Below are 21978 nucleotides of genomic sequence, written 5' to 3'. Positions count from 1 at the left end.
TTTTAAAAAGTAGTGGTGATTGTTGTACCCTATGTAATGATAGGACCTGAATGTGGGGTCATTGGATCAGAAATGTTAAAGAAATGGATAACTTTTTACTCTGTCACTTTTCCACAGTATTTGTTCATTTAATATTACTTTTGATTTTGTTGTCTTGTTTTACATGTGTGTAATTATTGTATATATAAATACAAGTGTTTGTTTATCTACACCATTGTTTGTTTATTTATACCAGTGTTTGTGTACTGATATACATACGTATATGATTTGTTTATAGTGATCAAATGCATGCGATGTACATTAGTTCACTCTCTTCCTCCATCAAAATCAATGTTGCCTGAACAGGTGCACAGTGTACCACATGTCAGGTGTTGAAGTGATTGCAGGGCAACTCGAAATGAAATGTTTTGCAAAAGTTGAACACTCAAACATCATTTTTGTTGGGAGAGTCCATCATATATATATGTTTGTGTGTATGTATGTTTGTATGTGTCACTATTCTAGCACTGTAATTTCTGTCAGGGACACATTGTACTCCTGCTCATTACTCTCCAACAAGAATCATCTTAGTGATTTTACTTTGCATATAATTTCATGTCTGCTGGTCTTAACCATTACTTCTGCTTTTATGCACAACTGAAATTCTTGCACCTATCTAGACTGTAGGCAGTAAAATCTTTTATTCTGCCAGACAAAATAAATAACTGCAGTTTTTGTTTCTACTTATTTAGGTTTGTTTGTATTTTGCCCCTTTTAAACTTGTCTTGAGATTTATAAAAAAAAAAAAAAAAAAAGAAATGAAAAATAGGAAAGAAATAAAAAGAGAAAAATTACTGGTTTAGATAAATGTTTGTGAATTATTTGCACAAATGCTGAAAATAAGTTGAACTGCAATAATAATCAGGACAAAAATACAATACGTAAATTTACTCCATAGAATCAGCTGTGGTTGTTATTGTCTTTTTTGTTTCTTGAAGTTAATTTATTTGATGTGATTCTCGTGCTTGGATTGACAATATTCTAGTTTTTATATACATATATATTTTTTTCAACTCATTTACATCAGTTCATTTCTGTTTAAATATTATTTAATTAAAAAGATAAAAGTTTAAATTATTTTCATTTTTACATAAATAGCATGTGCGTAAACACTCATGTAACTAAAATAAAAACACATGCACATATGAATACACATTGTCTCTGACTACCTGTCTTTCTCTCTCTCACGCACACAAATTGAGATAAAAATCTAGTTTGAAATATGAAAGAGAAAAGATATGAACTAGAAGGTATGTTACATCCAAGCTCACAATGGAACACATTAAATTCTACATCTGTTACATGATATTTATTGACAGCCAAAAGTAATTACTTCTATCTCACTCTCTTTTAACCACTAAGTCAACTTTCTCAATTTTCTGTTCTGAAAAATTTGTAACACATACTTCTATAATTTCATGTCAACAACCTTAATTAAGTTGTTAATTGTAATTAAAAGAAAATATTAAAATACAATAGAAAAGTTAATAGAAATAAAATAATAAAAAGTAAAATGAATGAGTTTAATAAAAAAAAAAACAATAAGAAAGCAATAGTAGTTTCTATATAAAGTGGTGGGTGCAAAATTAGGGGATAACCTCTTGTCCTACATTCTATGGAAAGCAACCTCAACTTTCAATAAACCTGATTGATATAAAATGTGTGGATTTCCACTAGCTGAACAATGAACCAGCTAACAACCAACCAGCAAGTGTCTTTAATTCTGTGGCTCATCTCTTCCTATTTCATTGGCTGCTCCTCCTGACCAACAACTGGCACTACCCAATAAATTGTCACCTTTGTACTGAGCAATTGGTATTATTTCAGTGAAATGCCTCACCTTACACTATACCTGGATATTCTAACAAGAAAACAATTGGATAATTACCTAATGTCATTTGTTATTATTTTTCACTTGCCTTATTATCTGAAAATTTTTGCAAAGTGGATATATTTTTTGGTTGGTGGCCTTGTATCCTTTTACTTTTCCTGTTATAAACTATTTTTTTTAATGCATTGCATTTTTCAAAATTGTTTTCATATAAAACTATTTATCCTTCTTTCTTTTCTCCTTATTTTACAATTTTATCTCATTTTTGTTTGTCTTTTTCTTTCTTCATATTCAATTATCCTCTTATCTCTCTTTTCCATTTTTGTCTCTTATTTTATCTCTATTCTTCCTTTGTTTTTGTCATATTGACTATATCACTTCATCAATTTCTATTCATTCTCTGTCTGTCTTTCCACTTCTTTTCCACACTTTCTAGCTCTTGGTTTATTGTGTTTTCCAAAAACATTTAGTCAGTATTTTGGGTCACATCAACTTATGTTTTACTTGTCCACTCCAGTATTGGCTTGATATGAATTGTATACATCAGTGATTCCTAATGTGAGGCATACACCCCACAGGGGCTTGGAAAAATTATGATGGAGTGTGGGATCCAATTTTTTTTCTTTTTAGTGTGACATAGAATTATGAAAATCTTTTTTTACACCGCAAACATACTACACCTACACTCAGCCTAGCCAAACCAATCCCTCCAGCGAAGCATATTGTGTGAAGACTGTTTGTTACAGTATAGTGCTACTCTAATGCTCTAGTGTGGATATTTCTTTAAGGAAAGTATATTATAATGAAATATTAAAAATAAAGTTGTTTTTTTCCAACCACAGGTGGGGCATACATTTTTCTGGAAAATTATTCTGGGGTGTTGGAGAAAATTGGTTGGAAAACACTGCTGTATATCTTTTAATTACATTGTGTTCTAATCAGGTTTTAGTGTCTTTGAAGGGATCCCTTCAGAGTATTGCCCTTTGTGGAATCCCTCTCTCAGGCAGGTCTTAGCTACCAAAATTATTGGCTGCCACTATGGGATCAAAGTAAAGGTAATCCATATTTAGTTCACATATGTATATGTATGCTAAGGAAAAAACAGTTAGTTCTGAGTTGTGCCGGTACAGTTTGAATGTGTCTGAGTAGTAGTTTTTGTTTATTTGTGAATGAATATGTATGTATTGCTTGTAGGTTTATTTGTGTTAGTTCATATGTGACTTCTGGGGCTGCAGGGATGTTAGTGGTGTAGTTTTTTGTTGTAAAAAATTATTTATATTAGTAATTTTAGTTGATAAAGTTGTTTGTTGTGAATGTAGGATATGTGTTGTGGATTCTGTTAGAGTTGCAGGTTGTATGTTTAATGTGAGTACACGTTTTGTTGTATAAATGTGTGATGTTGGTATCCTGTTGTGATTTGGGTTGCAGCATTTCAGGTGGTTTCTTGTTGATATTTATAATGTAATTGATGCCAAGATAATAGATGAATTTTCTAACATAGATTGCTTAATGCTTTTGTATGTTGTGAATACTTTAACATTCATATGCTTTCACTTGAGTATTTTTTTATGAGTTCAGTTCATATAAGTTTAGTGATGATTGTAAAGCTTGTAGCCTATACAAGATTGTGGTGCCAGATGGTACTCCAACTGTTTGCAAATCAATATCAAAATTCTACCTGCCTCCATTTCCTGCACCTTTCTGTTTTGGATTTGCACCAACTTGGGTGGTGGTAATACTGCTTTCACAGATCAGTGGCTGAGGAAGGAAGGATTGCTTACTAAGTTGTGGATCATCATCATCATTTCCAGTCTTTGTAATTTGCAGTCATTTTGTCACCGACTACCTGCATTCTGATAACTGACTTCCTATGTGTCTCTGTCATTAAAAGAACATGGGTGTTATCCATATCTCACATATCTCACAGTACACTTGCATTGTCATCTCTCCTGCATAAATTAGTTGATGTGATGGAAACTGAAAGAAACCCGTTGAACATATATGTGTATGTATATATATATAAGTCAGTAAATAGTGGGGTTGTGTTAACCGCACGTGGAGAAATAATAGGAAAATGAAAAATAATAATAAAGCAGAATGCTAAACTGGAAGAATATTTTAATAAAGATTTCTAACCGGCTTTCGTTGCATGGCAAATTTTCAAGAAGAGGGAGAATGAAAATGTTTTTTACAAAAAAGTAAAAAATGAAAAAAATAATATATAAAAAAAATAATATATAAAAAAATAAATATACCAATACATTATATTGTCTTTGAGCTTTTAAAGTTCAATGGTAATTCATGTAGATAATGGTTGGAAAAATAAGGATGCATGAAAATTGAGAGTTGTGTTAGGTTTAAAAAAAAGAGAGAAGGGGCTAAAAGTTTGTGTTAAGCAGGAAGTGTGGTGTCAAAACAGGAAGTGTGTGTAAGGGGAGACAAATCTTTTTAGTTGGAATTATGAACTCTTTGTCAACAGGAAGTTTATATATATATATATATATATATATATATATATATATATATATATATATATGTAGGTTTGTCTGCTTGTGTGTGTGTGTCTTAGTGCCTGTATTTATCCCCTACTCCATGACAACCGATGTTGGTGTGTTTATGTCCTTGTAAGTTGATGGTTCAGAAAAAGAGACTGATAAAATAAGTACCAGGTTTTAAAAAACTATTATAAGTACTGGGGTTGATTCACTTGACTAAAAGTTTTTGAAGATAGTGCCCCAGCATGGCCACAATCTAAAAATTGAAACAAGCATAAGAAAGAAAAGATATATCTATATCCCCCTCCCCTTTCTCTCTTTCTTTCTCTCTCTCTCTCTCTCTCTCTTTCTCTCTCTCTCTCTCTCTCTCTCTCTCTCTCTCTCTATATATATATATATATATATATATATATATATATATATATATATATATATGTATATCTCAGGACTTTTTCTACCTTCCGTTTTCTGACAAAGAACAAGTTCAAAACATCACACCCTGTCTTTTTTCCACCTTAAATCACTTTTTCTGAGTGTCAATATATATATATATATATTCATACATGTAAATGTTGAATGATGAAATGAGTGCTCAACACCGCTTTAGTGGATATATAATTCCTTTATTTGTGAATTAAGGCTACCATTGGCTTCATGCTAAGAAAAGTGGGAAAATATCCCAGTATCTTAACAATTTTTCAATCCGATCACATTGAGAGACGTGTTTGCCTCCATTTTGGAAAACAGTCTCGCTTCATTCATTGGATTTCTCGTAAATTGTTTTATTTATGCGAATTTACAAGAAATCCTGTGAATGAAGCGAAACTGTTTTCTCCATATGATTAGCTTGAAAAATTGTTAAGACACTAAAATATTTTCCTATTTTTCTTTACATGAAACCAATGGTAGCCTTAATTCACAAATAAAGAAAAAATATATATACATACATACATATACATATATATATATATGTATGTATATATATATGTATGTATATATATATGTATGTATATATATATGTATGTATGTATATATATATATGTATATATGTATGTATATATATATATGTATGTATATATATATATATATATATATATATATATATATATATATATATATATATATATATATATAGATAGATAGATACATGGATGATTATAACAGCTGTTATAGTAAATAGTACTGTTCTCTTAGCATTGAACACTGTTTTGACCTTGTCTTTGCCTATATGCAGTATGTGAATATGTGTGTGTGTGTTTCATTAAATACATAATTGCGTTCTAGTTTTATCTTTTTCATTGTAGATTTTATGCAATTTCATATTGATATTTTACATCTTGTTTGGAGCTATAAACTTCCCAACTTTGTTTTCACCATTTCCAAACCTTCAGAGTCTCATTTTCAAGAATTGAATACACTTAGCATCTCATCTTGCACTATGCTTGTCTCCCCCCCCCCCCCCCAGCTCTTGCAGCCTAACACCATTTTGTCATCTCTCTCTCTCTCCTCTCCCTGCAAACTGTACCATTGCCATCCTGCTACTCCCCTTTTACACTCTCTTGATCTCCCTGCTCTTTTACTCTGTCTAATCCTTTGTACTACTCCACTTGGGTATGCCCTAGCACTTCTTCTTCTTCTCCTCCTCCTCCTCTAGATTAGCCATGTATTCTCTACAGCAAGACACCTGTTTCTGTCCTATCATAGTGTAACTTCTCATCACCTGGCATACAGCCACCTCTTTTAATACCACTCCCCCATCTCAGTCGAGGGGGTCTTTGCCATGCAAGTTATTTGGTGACCTTGTCAGTGCAGGTTCCACATAAAAAAACACCCTGTACATTCTGGGCAGTGGTTGCCATTAGGAAGAGCATGCAGCCGTAGAGACCATGCCAAAGCCGACACTAGGGCTTGGTGCTGTTTTCTAGCTCATCATCTCCTTTTAAACTGTCCAACCCATTCCAGCATGGAAAACAGACGTGAAATAATAATAATAATGATAATGATGATGATGACCATGATGACGATGATGATGGTGATGATGATGATGGCCTTTGATGTCTGTGTGTTGTTTGCATAGTTATTTTAGCATTGTATAGAAATATTGGTATGACCTCCATGACTGATCTTCAATTTCTCTGATGAATTCCACAAAGCATGTAAGTGTTATCCTCCAATATTTTGTTTTGTGGTGTATGGTCCAATGTTATGTAATAGCTCCTTGTTGTTAATGCATGGTGAGTCTACAAAAGTGTTGTACTAATATGTCTAAAGTAACATTGAGAGTCCTGAAAACTACTATTTCCACTTCTATAATCGAATTTTTGGATTACATTGATCATTTGTAGTTATTGATAAGAAGGCTTTGATTCTGGTGTTTTGTAGTATATCATTACTTTAAGTTTGTGGTCAAGTGTAAAGCATTTTATGTTCTGTTGATGTTCTCCTTCAGTTGCACCAGAGTCTCCGGTTTGTTGACATAATTAATTTAATTTAATTTTCTTTTACATGTGCTACACTGCAGCACATCAGCAAATAGACTTCATGCTATTTACATGAATGTCCTAGATTGGTGATTTGCTTCCTTTTGAGGTATTTCAGGTACATCACAATGAGGAGATACAGCAATGGTGAAATATTGATATCCATCATTCTCAGTCATCACAAAGCAAGTTGTCTCACCTGGTCTAGGACATTTAGTGTTCTTTAACACTCAGTATTGTCAGGAGCTCTTCCAGGATGCTATCCTGCAGCAAATGGGTGTATAAACAAAACACATACACTATGTATGTGTGTGTGTAACCAATAATGTTTACGTTATTAGATTTGCTTTTAATTCATAATTTAATGTTTACATTATTAGAGTTGGATTTAATTCATAATTTAGTTTTCATCTATCTATCTATCTATCTGTCTGTCTGTCTGTCTGTCTGTCTGTCTGTCTGTCTGCCTGCCTGCCTGCCTGCCTGCCTGCCTGCCTACCTACCTACCCACCCAAACACCCATGCATATATGTGTATATATAAAAGGAGGGAACAAGGCTTTTGGAGTTCTGCAATACAAATGACCTAACAGTTTGCAAAACTAACTTCAGGGAACCAGCTAGACACATGATCACCTATCAGTCTGGCAGGTACACAAGTCAGATTGGGTGCATTCTCACTAGAAAAAATGAGACAGATGTATGGTTATAAATGCAGAGTCCTTCCCTGATAAAAAATGTACACTCCAGCATTGGCTACTGGTTAATGACTTCAGACTTAGAGCTTCAAGAATTCAGGGTCACAAACAAGCATTATAAAGGAGATACAGAAGAGTAAGGATTTATTAAACACACAGAGTTTTAATGAAGTTCTGACTAAAGCATTTGATGAAATAGACGCGGAGATAGAGGTGTATAGTATAGAGGTCAGTGATATATATATATATTAGGGCAGTGAACTGGTAGAATCATTAGCACTTCAGGCAAAATGTTTGGTGGTATTTTGTCTGCTGTTACATTCTGAGTTCAAATTCCACCAAGGTCAACTTTACCTTTTATCCTTTCGGGGTCAATTAAATAAGTACCAGTTATGCACTGGGGTTGATATAATCAACTTAATCCCTTTGTCTGTCCTTTCTTGTCCACTCTATGTTTAGCCCTCTCTGGGCAATAAAGAAATAAATAATAGAAGTCAACTGGAAGTTCTTATGAGGCAATCTACTGAGGGTTACAGACCAAATCTGCGACTGGTGTATGTTCCAGCCAGACAATTGCAGAGATAGGCTTGAACGAATGAGGATAGTAGAGAATTATATCAGGTAATTAGGAGAGAAGCTAGGTAGCAAGATTATTTTACAAGGGGAGAAACAGAAAGAAAGAGGTTTGCCAGTGTTCTATGTATGAGGATTAGGTGTTCTGGATTGCAAGATGGTGTATCAGAATTGAGATGTTGTAGATAAGAAGTGTGTGCAGATGGATAATAGTACACTTGCATTTACTGATTCTAAAATGAAAGATGCATGGAGAGCACTATTATGAAATGTTATTAAACGTGTAGAATGTATGGGTGAAAGAGGGACTTCCAAGCATGGATTTAACAGAGGGTCCAGCCATTCTAGTTCTAGCTGATAACAGTTTGATAGATAAAACAATTAAGGATATGGGAACAGGAAAAGCCTATGGCTCATCAAGGATTACTGCTAAGATACTTAAAATATTTGATAGTATTGGATACAACCTAGTTAACTGCATAGTCAATCAGAGTATACAGGAAGGTGTCATACCAATGACTGACACAGTAGTATTATAGTCAACTGCTATAAGGATGAAGGGGATGCCTTTGATAGAAGTAATTACAAAAGCATCAAATTGCTGAATCAGGTCATGAAAGTTAAAAAAAGCGTTATAGCCCAATTAATTAGAGAAAAATTTAGACTAGTGAGATGCAGTTTGGTTTGTGCCAGAGAAAAGGTATTAGAGATATCCTCTTGCTAGTGTGGCAATTGCAGGAGGAGTATTTAGTCAAAATTAAGCCACTGTGTTTAGCATTCGACAACCTGGAGAAAGCCTTCAGCAGGGTCCTCTCTGCAATATGGTGGTCACAGAGGAAGCTAGGGGTAGATGACTGGCTTGTGAGAACCACACAAACCATGTGCAGAGATACTGTTAGTAAGGCAAAATTAATGGGTAAAGCTATGAATTTAATGTGCAGGTAGGAGTTTATCAGGGCTCAGCTCTCATTTGCCTCTTATTCATCGTGATCCTTTGAGCCATAATAAAGGAGATTAAGTCTAGTTGCCCATGGGAATTGCTGTATGCTGATGACCTTATTCTTAAATCAAAATCTATAGTAGAATAAGAAATGGAATTCCAGGTGTAGAAGCGAAATTTGAAATCAAAGGGCCTTAAAGTTTACTTAGCAAAGACCAAAGTTCTGGTAAGCAGGAAAACTGACAGGATTCTTCTACTCTCTTCAGGAAAATAGCTTTACTTGTTATACAGAAAAAAGTTGGTAGAAATTCCATACAGCATACTCAGTGCAAGCTAAGGACACTCAAGATGTGCAGTGGTTTTACAAGTAGGTTAATGGAGAAAGTAGTATTTGTATGTGGCAGATGCACAGGAGCAATAATAACAAAGAGTATATGGAGAAAAAGATTTGAAAAGAATTCTTTTAATGGTTATAAAAATAGATATTTATACTCGAATACAACTGGTAGATATAATATTAAACTTCTTTTAGTTGAGTACTATTGCTATAAAGATGAATTATTTGTTTGTTTTAAGTTTGTATTTTAATGGTGTTTTAAGTTTGTATTTTAGAATTATGTGTTATATTCATTTAGACCATTCCTCTGAAAATTTATCATTGGTAGTGTTTAGGGTAGTGTATTCCTATATAACATTAGGTATCTTATGGCCATGGGTAATTTGTTGATATATACATATAAAGATCAATAACTTTGTGTTTTGATTCTGGTTTGATGATATAGTGCCTGAAATACAAAAGGTACAGGTGTTCCAAACCGCATTGATTAATATGAAATATTTAGTAAAAAATGTATTCTTAGAATTTTTTAATTTATCATATAATGAGCAAGGTTTCAACAATTTATCCAACAATATATTATAATGAAGCACTTACACAAATAGATAAAACAGAAAAGGTAACATACCATGACAATGCAAAATTTAATACAGCAAAAGATCCTTTGTATGGTACAATCCACCTATAATTTACAATTATTAACAATCACCTCAATAAATATTTTGGAGCTAATGCAGAATCAGACTTCTTCAAAAAAAAGGAATTTTTTGAAAAAAAAAATTTCGGATTCTTACATTTTAGATGTCAGTAATTACAAATATGCCCCCAAAAATTACCTTTGCAAATTTCACCCCACCTCCAATTTAAAATTTTGATTTTGTTTACCTTAAAGAGACCGTAACAAATGGACTAACATATGCAAATTGAAATTAAATATAGACAAAAACATTAAAGTGAAAAGAATTTGTGTTTCACTTGTGTTTCCCTTAAATAATTCTAAATAATAATTAAATGTAAATCAAATATATACCATTTTATGAGAGACAAACATTAATGTGTTTAATAATTAATGTTATAAAGTTTAATAAGGGACTCAAATTTCACCCCCTACCCTAATTTTAAATTTTGAACTTTTTCATCCATTTATTTATTTGTCTGTAACTCTATTTATCCCTATCCATTTATTCATATCTATCTATCTGTATATATATATATATATATATATATATATATATATATATATATCTTTGTATACATAACAATGTGCTTATTAAATTTAAAATTTTGAAAACTTGGTTTCTTGCATATTTGGAATCTCCATCATTGAAAACATAGAAATACGCTGAAAAAAAAAATTGGAAAGGTCTGTTTTGTGAAATTTGTAAAGGTTTTTTTTTTTTTTTTTTTTTTTGCATATTCATAATCTCTGACATCTAAAACATAGGAAATCCGAAAAATTGTTTTCAAAAAAATACATTTTTCAAGGAAAGATGTGATTCTGCATTAGCCCCAATATTTCTTTCTGAAGGACAAATACTTCAAGTTCTTCAGCCAAAATATTATTAAAATGTCATACTCAGCTACATATATTTTTGTACAAAAATTAATAAAATCAAATCAATCTAAATTATAAACACAGCCTTCTCACCAAAATTGTTTCCTGGAAAATATTTTCCAGATCAAGGAATTGGAACATTGTCCCATTGTCAATATAAATTTGACATCAGCATTCTATATTAATTGAACAATCACTTCATTTAAAACTAAATTTTATCAACAAACCAATACTTTTAGAAATCAGAATTTCAAATTTGGTACATTATTGTGAAATAATATTTTCAATTTAAAATGAACCAAAATGTTATTTGATATTGAATAGAAAACACTATGCTTTGCAAAATCATAAACTACAAATAAAAAGCTATTTACCAAAATGTGTCTTGTCTACACATATCAACTCTAGTATCCTCAGAAGTTGTGACTACAAATTTATTTTGTATAAAATGAAATAAAAGTAAATATTCTACTGCATGGAAGAGAAATCTATTCTAATCTATCTATCTGTTCATCTGTCCCTTTTTTCACTCATCTGTCTTTTGCTCATCCACTGTCTTTTATATTCTTTTAGCCTAGGCCTTTATCTTTCTTGCTTCCTGCACCCATGCTCTTATTACTCATCTCTCACTCCCTCCCACCCTCCTTCCCTTATTTTATTAATTGCATTGTAGTATATTACTGGCAGTGGGTCTCTCTCTTCTGTTTGTCACACATTGCATTCACTTGCCCCTGCCTTTGTAGCTCATCTGTTGCCCTTGCTTTTGTTGCTAAACATTGCATTCTTTCACCCATGCCTTTATCACTTATTTACTGTTTACAATAGATTACACTCTTTTGCATGGAGGCGCAATGGCCCAGTGGTTAGGGCAGCGGACTCGCGGTCATAGGATCGCGGTTTCGATTCCCAGACCGGGCATTGTGAGTGTTTATTGAGCGAAAACACCTGAAGCTCCACGAGGCTCCGGCAGGGGTGGTGGTGGCGAACCCTGCTGTACTCTTTCACCACAACTTTCTCTCACTCTTACTTCCTGTTTCTGTTGTGCCTGTAATTCAAAGGGCCAGCCTTTTCACACTGTGTCATGCTGAATCTCCCCAAGAACTACGTTAAGGGTGCACGTGTCTGTGGAGTGCTCAGCCATTTGCACGTTAATTTCACGAGCAGGCTGTTCCGGTGATCAGATCAACTGGAACCCTCGACGTTGTAAGCGATGGAGTGCCAACAACAACAACACTCTTTTGCACCCTCCTCTTTTGAATTTACACTTTGTCTTGCTCTGAAGTGACTTAAGATATCAGTAAATCTGTGCATCGCTTCTAATCTGTTTATCTCTCTACCTGTTTTGACCTTCACCCCATCACTCTTTTGTGCAGTTTTCTGGTACAGCACCCACCCCTTTTCCATCTCAGTACTCAGACCACATCGGACCCTCTCATCATCTAAGTGTAGGTGGCTACATTAGACCACTTGTGCTCAGTTAACCCGCCCCTCCTGAACTGTCTGTCATGTTGTTATCCCATGTCATCAGTATACTCTTATTCCTTTTCTACCTCTTTCATTGCTCTACCTTTTAGGTTTGAGTCCCTTTAAGTTTTTGTCAAAGACATGACATTTCTCTAGTTCTGTTGGCATGAAAACAAGCAGCCAGTACATTCTGTAAAATGGTTGGTGTTAGGAAGAGCATGCAGCCCCAAAAATGAAATGAAATCCAGCCCCTAAAATGAAACACAAGCAAAATAATGTCCACTCCCCACCAACTGATCCATCTATATGAGCAGGCCTGTCTAACCCATGCCAGTATGGACAGTTGGAGTAAAATGATGATGATGATGATAAACTGTGGTGCCAATGATGACGATAATAATAACAATAATAATAATGATGATGATGACAACACTGATATATGATTTGCACTTTGCCCAAGATCTGAAATGCAGATAGAGGCAGAACAATGTGGTGTTCCTGCTGCTAATAGCATACATGCTAAAAGTCACTTCTGTACTAAACTGATGATATATTATTAAAGTTACTGTGTGGAAAGGTTGTTTTTATTTCCATCTCTAACACTACAAATGACCTGAATGGTCACAGAGAATATTAATGATATATCTCTTACTGCTGTTGTCATTACCACCAGCACCACCACTGCTACCACATACAACTAGCATTACCCCTAACCACTACCACCACCACCACCGCTGCCACCGCCACCGCCACCTCCGCCTCCACCGCTGCCACCTCCTCCTTCCACCGCTGCCGCCTCCTCCTCCTCCACCGCTGCCGTCTCCTCCTCCTCCACCGCTGCCGCCTCCTCCTCCTCCACCGCTGCTGCCTCCTCCTCCGCCACCACCGTCGCTGCCATCACCACTGCCGCCGCCGCCTCCTCCTCCACCTTTGCTGCCATCACCACTGCCATCACCACTGCCGCCGCCACCACCACCACCACCAACAACAACAACCAGCATTGCAACTGTAGCTGTCACCACCGCCACCTCCACACCACCACAGCTGCTGCAAAAATAACAAAATGATTAGTGTAGTTTATTATTTAGGAAGGAACCTGAGACATTAATTGTTGAGTGATGTGAAGTGAGACAGACTAAACTGTAATGTGGTATTAACTGGGTGTAATGTAATTTGAGGTGACTCAGTGAGAACACCAGATAAACTTATTACAAATCACTGAAGGAAACGAAGGAAGCTATGTGTTAAAGAGAAATAATTAGTCAGAAATAACAATGTTATGATAGCAATAATCATATGATTTAGTCTAAACAGCTTGGTTCGTTAATTTTTTTCCTAGTCTGAGGTGGGGCAGAGCTGGCTTTCCCTTTAGCCAGTAACAAACAAACAAACACCCCTCTCTCTCTCTCTCTCTCTCTCTCTCTCTCTCTCTCTCTCTCTCTAGGCTTCTTTCAATTTCCGTCTAAATCCATTCACAAGGATTTGATCAGCCCAGGGCTATAGTAGAAGATACTTGCCCAAGATGATAATTGGTTGTGGTTGAAGTAGATTAATGCTAGTTTCAAACTGTTCCAACTGAGTTCCAGAGAGTAATATTGTATGGAAAAGAAATTGATACTGTTTTAAATCAGGTAATACACATACACACATGCACACACACACACACACACACACACACACACACACACACACACACACATCTCTATGACATATTATTATTATTATTATGTTTTAGTTAGTAAGAGAAGACAACCCAAGGCAGATTCAGTCACATCTTGACCTCTTCAGTGGAACATAACCTTTTCCCATATGTGCTAAAATAGTGAAGAATAAAGTAAATTTACAAGATCATACATTTATTGATGTAGGAAAACAGAATCATTTAGAGATTAGATAATTCAGAATCACCAAACACACATAAAATCAATAAGTTAGTTATTATCAATATATTAATACATAGAACATGACTAAAAATAGCTAGCACTACTAAAGTGAACTAGAAATAAATTTGTGTGGAAAAATACAAGCCAGAAATTTTATGTTCATTTTTCAGCAAATATGGGAAATAACTCCATGTGTTTAAACCCTGGAGCTCGGAGATAGGTTGTGGGAGGAACAAGAAAAAGAACAGTAGGTAGATTGTATGGATATGTAATGGTTAAAATTTATATTAAGCAGATATAAGTTTGTTTGTGTACAGAGGAACAGAAAACTGAAAATGCCTGTTTATGATTTGTGATTGTAAAGACAGTCCATTATTAATTTCAGATATAAGATATTGATTTCAAATTTTGACACAAGGTGAACAATTTCAGGCAAGTAGGTAAGTCGAATATATCGACCCCCCAGTGCTCAACTCGTACTTAGTTTGTCAAACCCAAAAGGATGAATGACAAAGTTGGCCTCCTTGGAATTTATCCCATAAACTGCGATAGGCCACCTCAGTGGCCAACGTGACAGTGTGATAGGCCACCTCAGTGGCCAATGTGACAGTGTGACAGGCCATGTTCGTGGCCACGGAAGTAGGGCATGATCTGACCTAATTTTGATGATGTATAATGTATACACATGATACCCTTTCACCCCAGAAACAGTGTAGCCAATCACAGAAGGTGTTAAGAAACACTGAGTATTTTTTTCGAGTGATAGATCGATGTTGATCTTTACCCAAAATAGGCTCAGCAGTTCGTGTTACATACAGCAAAATCCCAGCAGTTTATGGGTTAAACTCAGAATGTGAAGATGGATGAAATGCCGCCAAGTGTTTCGTGTTGTGTGCTAATGACTCTGCTAGTTTGCCACTCTTAATTATGAAATAAATAAAAGATATTTCTTGGGAAAAAAACTCCATGAGTGAATGTTGTAAATATAGAAATTCTAAGGTGGGCAGTGATACAAGCCTGACATTTCTCTGCTTCCTCGTTTATGGTTAGAACATAATATAGCCTCTTTGATGTTTTTGGAATGTTTTAACACATTCTAGAAAGAATTGGAAAATTCACTGATGTTATTTGGCTAGGCCTTTCTTACATGATTTTAGGCAAGTTTATGTTTATCTTATCTAATCTATGCCCTTAACATCATAAAATCAAGGACTGGCTGCATTTTATTGTGCTGCCAATTATAAAGACATTGTTTAGCAGGACTAAAATTCTCTTTTATGCTGTTTATTTTTAGAGTTATTGCACTCCTAGACAGGTTACTTTCACTCTCTCTCTCTCTCTCTTTCTTTCTCTCTCTCATTTTCTTTCTCTCTCACACATACAGACACATAAGAAATAATGTAACAGAGATAGTGAAACTAGAGATAATGATACAATAAGAAAGCATGGGCACACACACACACACACACTAACAGATTTGCAGCTTTGGTACTACAAGCATAAATGTGCGCGCGTGCACACACACACACACACACACACACACACACACACACACAAACACACATGATCTATTTTAAAACGGGGGCCACATTTTTCATTAATGTTTTACATAGAGTTTTTGGTACGGAAAGACTTTCAAACTTCGTATACTTATCTATTTTGTGTTATAGAACAGAAAAATATTTTTGTATTCGAATTTATTTCATGTAAAAAATTGTCTTATTCCGATAATTTCAACCAATCACTGACAAGTATTCAGTTGTTTACATTTACTCCTTTGGCTGATTAAGCGATGTAAAGCATATTTAATCTCCATACCTTCGTTTTATTTGCTTTTGTCATTTTAAATTTGCTTTAACCCTAACCCTAACCCTAGGGTTAGGGTTAGGGTTAATTGTTTCAGAATCGTTTGTTTATGTAGTTGGCACTTAATGTATATCGGCTGAATGGACGTCAGTGATTGGTTGAAATTACAGAAATACGACAACTTTAACATGGAATAACTTATGGATTTCTTTTTTTTTAAAGAAGACTAAGAGAAAAAGATGTTTTATATGACACATTCTACCAGTGTTCCAAGTTTCAAAGTGTTTCGTTAATGAAAAATGTGGCCCCCATTTTAAAAAAGATCCCCCCCCCCACACACACACAGAGGCATGGCTGTGTGATAGTGTGGTAAGAAGTCTTCTTCCCAACCACATGGTACTGGGTTCAATCCCATTGCATGGCACTTTGGCCAAATGTCTCTTGCTATAGCCCTAGGCAGACCATAGCCATGCAAACGGATTTTGTAGACAAAGATGGAAAGCCTGTAATGAATATGCGTGTGTGTATGTGTGTGTTCGTGTTATACAAACAGAAGAAAAAGAACTCGATTGATATATGTTGTTAAGCAAAACTCTCTGCCCCTGAGTCACTTACGTAGTTTCACAACCAATACATGTATGTTTGTGTATGTGTGCTTGTGCATGTGAAGTGTGTGTGTCTGTTCTCTCTCTCTCTCTGTCTCTTTCCCTCTCTCTCTCTCTCTTTCTTTCCCTCTATGTCTTTCTTCCCCCCTCTCTCTTTCATTTCTTCCCCTTTCTCTGTTTCATTGATTCTCCTATTTAGCAACAATTCAACAATTGTTATCACCACCACTACACCATTTACAGTCACAACAAATATCACCCCCCCCCCCCCCATCCCACCTTATCCCTCTCCCCTCCCCTCCCCTCCCCTCCCTCCACCAGCACCATTTCAATGACAACAATATATCAGCAGAGGAGTGGATGAAATCTTGTTTCCCTCTCTCTTCTCAAATGGGAAGGAAGGTTGTTATCTTTTTCCCCCTCCCACACACCTTCACCCATTTCTACTCACTTCTCTTGTTTCAATACTTAATTGTTATTAATTTGTGTGTGCATATATATATATACTTAATTGATATCAGTTTGTGTGTGTGTGTGTATGTGTGCGTTTGTATGTGTGTGTGTGTGTGTGTATATATATATATATATATATATATATATATATATATATGGATGTATATGTCCATTAATGGAGTTTTGATGCTTCTGCTTTTCTCAAGGGAGCCGGGGGGGGGGGGGGTGGCCCATACAACATCTTCATCCTCTCAACATGTCAACCTTAGTCTCAGGCAAGGGACAACTCCTTTTGTTCAGTTTAATCAACCAATTGCCATTTCTGTCTGTATTAAGTTGACCCATAGTGCTTTCCTCTGATGGAATCATTAAATGTCTCCTCTCTCTTTCACAAACATACACATATACATATATACAAACACGTGTGTAAAATATATATACACACGTGTCTGTATGTATATACATGTACAAGTGTACATACACACACACACACACACACACATATACACTATACACAAATATGCACACACCACACACTCTTGTGTGCTTCGCATCATTCTTTTACTTATATATATATATATATATATATATATATATATATATATATATATATCTTATACACATCCACTAACCCACAACTACACACTCTGTTTCCTTCTCTTTCAGTTTCTTACAGACAAAAGCATATTTTTACTCTTACTTTTTCACATGCACACACACCCGCATTCATGCACACGCACACAAACACATCCACTCTTTTCTCCAACTTATATCTTTACTGTTTTATTTGTGTGTATGGACACATTATATACAAACTGGTATCCTCATACAGGCCAGCAGTAACAACAGGAGTGATATATGTATGCAACAATAAGCTGTATATGTGCAATGAGATGCATGCAGCATGTGTACCATGCGAGTGGATGAAATATATTAAATGCAATGATGATGTAGCAAAAAAAGGAAATACGATGTGCATGCTGCACATAAAGGTTAAAAAGTGTAATGTCGCTGTAACAATAGGGTACGTGTGTATATGTATGAATTATAGTATGTGCACATGTGTGTGCATGCGTGAGTGTGTATGTGTGTTTGCGCACATGTGTGCATGTGTAGCTTTTTATGTGTGTGGAGAGCTTTAAGATTGTTATATATGTGTGTGTGTGTCTTTGCATTCAAAGAGGTAAATATAGATGTTGGTACTTTGTCAAATGTTCTTCTTCTGTTAGTTAATCTTTAAAGAAGCTCATTTCAACCCTTTTAGCATTCAGATTATCCTGTCAAATGTTATGCTTATTTGTTCATGTTTGATGACGTGATTGTTTATTTTAAGAATAACATGGTAGGGTAAGTGTGAGAGGTTGGATCATGCCAGTGTGAACATAAAACTAGTTGAATATTTGAGCCTGATATGGCTGGTTTAAATGCTAAAGAGTTAAACTTTACCTCTTGGTTAGTTGGGAAGGAAACATAGCAAAAATATTACTTGTTTCCCATAGCCTTCCATTCTCTATGGAGCATAGGCCTAGGATGGCTTTTCATTGTTCTCAACTCTGGACTGTAAAGTGTGGCCCACCCATCACTATTTGTCTCTAAAGGAAGGCCTTCCTCTCCAAAGTCTTGTTGGTTTTAATTGCTATCGATGTTTCTGTAAATGCCTCTTTCCAGGTTTGTGGTGTTGGCCCTGTGCAAACCCATTTTTACCTCTGGGGAGAAGGGCTCCATATTAGTCTTGCCTCTATCTTTTGACCTATCCAGCATAAGAAGCCTTACCACGACCTTGCACTCTACTGGCATAGATCTCAGTCATTGAAGTACACAAACCATTACACTGCTCCAAGGACTGGGCCTTTTGATGGAGCTGAAGGTATACTGTGGCATATAATTCATGAATAGAAACATGTAAGACTTCCCCCTTCATTCTTATTTCTTCAGTCTGCTGATAGGAGTAAATTTTATTATCCTTATTGTTGTAGTGGGAATGTTCAGCACTTACTTCAATACCCCTGATGTCATGATTCACTAGGATATTGCCTATATGATCAACAAAATCTGAACAATCACTCACAAGTTCATATGGAGTAAGCTCCAGTAACGATTTCATCTTTTGGCACACTTTTTTATGAGTCCATCCATCAGTATAAATTCAGCACACCTTGACTACTTAACAGAGAGCTTTGAGAGAGCGTTGAGAGACAGTAGTTCGACGGTGAATGGACACAGACAGCTGCTGACAACTACCACATTGAACAGTCGGTGACAGCAACACAATGACTAGCAGTTAACGTTTTGACTACCATTACAATTACATCAAGAGCAATAACATTCAAACTCTCTTGATATTTTGTCATTTGTAGTAATGATAGCATTTTTTTTTTGTGTATGAAAAGAACAAAAGTTTTGCTTATCAAAAATTGCAACTTTCTTAGTGTTCTTCATACAGTGCTAAAGGAACCAAAAACATTAACAGTTTAAAAATGGATCAGTTATTCTGGAGTCTTGATCAGTGAAGACCTGTTTTTCAGATGAAGAGTAGCTTTTTTTGTGTGTGGTCTAGGACAGTGTTTCCTAAATTGGTTTCCAAGGAACTCCAGGGTTCCATTATAAATTTATGGAGTTCTACAAGATAAAGTGTCTTTTAATGAAATTTGATAGAAATTTATTTTGTAAAAATATGGAATTCACCATTTTCAAAGTACTTTTTAAAATGAATAAATTTTCTCTAAATAATAATTTTTTTTTTTAATGTCACATTAAAATGGCAGGGATTGTCTGTGAAATATAGGAATGTGTTTAGAGACGACTGGCCTAGAATGTGTGTGTGTGTGTGTGTGTGTGATTAGTGGTTGCATTAACTTTTGTTTGTGAGCATTCACTTTTTACTAATGTAAAATATTAGTTGCTGTTTGGGACTGAAAAAATTTATATCTTTTAAAATAACATTTCCACTAATTGAAGAATGAGGTGTGTGTATGTGTGTGTGTGTGTGTGTGTGTGTGTGTGTGTGTGTGTGTGTGTGTGTGTGTGTGTGTGTTAATGATATGTAAGAGTGTAGTGTTAGTATGCTGTGTGTGTAGTGAAACTGTATGTTGGATTGATTTTAAGGTATATTTGACCATTCATTGTAAAGAAAATCCATCCAGGTTTTCTGGGTTTTTTTTTAATCTTCTTTCTCATGCTAATGCCTTAACTAGACTCTCCAGATTGCAACTGAACCAAAAGCAAATATAAAATGTGTTGCACAGACCCAGTGTTGGGAGGAATACTTATGCTGATAAATCTAATCTGTTTGGGTCTCACTACTCATGACCACTGTCATGCAGATGCGTTGTAGATATAACTACTCAAAGATCTTCTCCAACTGCTCCAATTTGAAGACTTTGGAGTGGCCAGAGGATAATAACCTGATTGTCATTCAAATTTTATTTGCTGTTCTCGGATCCTTGTCTTTTATTTTGAACAGTTTTGTTCTGATTGAGTCAAAAAATGCTAGTGGAGGTCAAAGCCCTTCATTAGTTTTTGTTCGAAGTTTGATTGTTGCTGATGCCCTCATAGGGTTGTTTGGCGTTGTGAAAACAATATATATAGAATATCGCAAAATTCGTTCTATTGATTGTTTTCTGTCAGAAAGCCTTCTTATTACAGCATCAACAGCCTCAGCACTTTCTTTGCTCTGGTTGACAGCAGACAGTTCTGTGAGGCTGTCACGGCCGCTTGACTTGCAGTTTCATATGCACAAGAAAAATGTCATTGCTCTCATGGTGATTGTTTGGAATGGTTCTTTTATCATTGGATTCTCTTCTCAGATGGGATGGGTGTTGTTTGATTACACATGCTTGTTTTTCTGCTACTACAGTTCCACATTCTTGCTATTTGTTGGAATACTTTGGAATAACTGTGTTTTCATCACTATTTGTTTACTTATTTATTATCAATGCCTAAACCGACGGATACAAAACAATGATCACATCCTTACTCTGAGTAGTAAAGAATACAAAAGATATGCAGGATTGCTCTCAATATCAAAGTATCACATTATAGTATGGCTGTTGACATATCTGCCTTTGATATTTTACATTGCCATTTCCTATTTCTGTGATGAGGACAATACAAAGCCAAGTTATACAATCCTCTATTTTTTGCTTCTACCTCTATTCAAGTCTATTACATGTGCTGTTCTTCATGCTTATCAATGCCAAGAAATTAATAGTGTGGTAACTAGCCACTGGCACAACTTTACAATCTGCTGCTGGAGATATTGCTGTCAAAACACGTCTTCTACATACAACATTGGTTTCACAGCAAACACTATGGCAACTGCACCCATCCATATACAACACTCTTGCCAGACATCTAATTCCCGACCAACACTATATGATTCGGACAGATCTTTATTTGCTTCAAATTACAATTTGGTATCAAAGCAGTCATCCATGACTGTTCATTGTAATGACAATCTTTTATTTGAGCAAAGTTCTGTAGAAATCGTGACACGTTTATAGCTTAAAATAAACCACATGTAGGTATATATGTGTTTGTGTATACACATGCAACTCCACTACAAATGAACGTAACATATTTGATGGCATAAAGGACATGTAGGTATAATTAGATGCATCTCAATTCTAGCTGTGCATATTTATGAAAAACAGTTTCTAGCATATCGATGCATGTAATATAGGCCCAGCTTTGCATAAAAGATCTGGGATAATTTTTGGAGACATTGGAAGGAAACAGTGTGTGTCTTGTATGCCATCAAATACAGCAATTCATTTCACTTCTTCAAGCAAAGAGACTAATATTCTACTAACATATTTGTG

At 35.2% G+C, this 21978-nt stretch overlaps 2 protein-coding genes across 2 annotated transcripts in view; both read left to right on the top strand.

Moving 5' to 3' along the window:
• The window catches only part of LOC106883807 (uncharacterized), a 156977-nt gene that overhangs the window by 103537 nt on the left and 31462 nt on the right, over nucleotides 1-21978 (top strand). The gene's annotated exons all lie outside the window — the stretch shown is intronic.
• LOC128249507 (uncharacterized) lies at nucleotides 1874-21790 on the top strand. Its single transcript, XM_052973265.2, has 2 exons — nucleotides 1874-2011; nucleotides 20362-21790. The coding sequence occupies exon 2, from the start codon at nucleotides 20464-20466 to the stop codon at nucleotides 21658-21660; it is 1197 nt and encodes a 398-aa protein (XP_052829225.1). The 5' UTR covers nucleotides 1874-2011; nucleotides 20362-20463; the 3' UTR covers nucleotides 21661-21790.

The sequence above is a fragment of the Octopus bimaculoides genome, chromosome 15 (genome assembly GCF_046866305.1).
Source record: "Octopus bimaculoides isolate indiv1 chromosome 15, ASM4686630v1, whole genome shotgun sequence".
NCBI lineage: Eukaryota > Metazoa > Mollusca > Cephalopoda > Octopoda > Octopodidae > Octopus > Octopus bimaculoides.
This window is presented reverse-complemented; position numbering and strand designations above follow the sequence as displayed.

What these genes read in the sequence shown, in the direction of transcription:
- LOC128249507 (XM_052973265.2), top strand. Translation starts at nt 20,464, where the DNA reads ATGACCACTGTCATGCAGATGCGTTGTAGATATAACTACTCAAAGATC.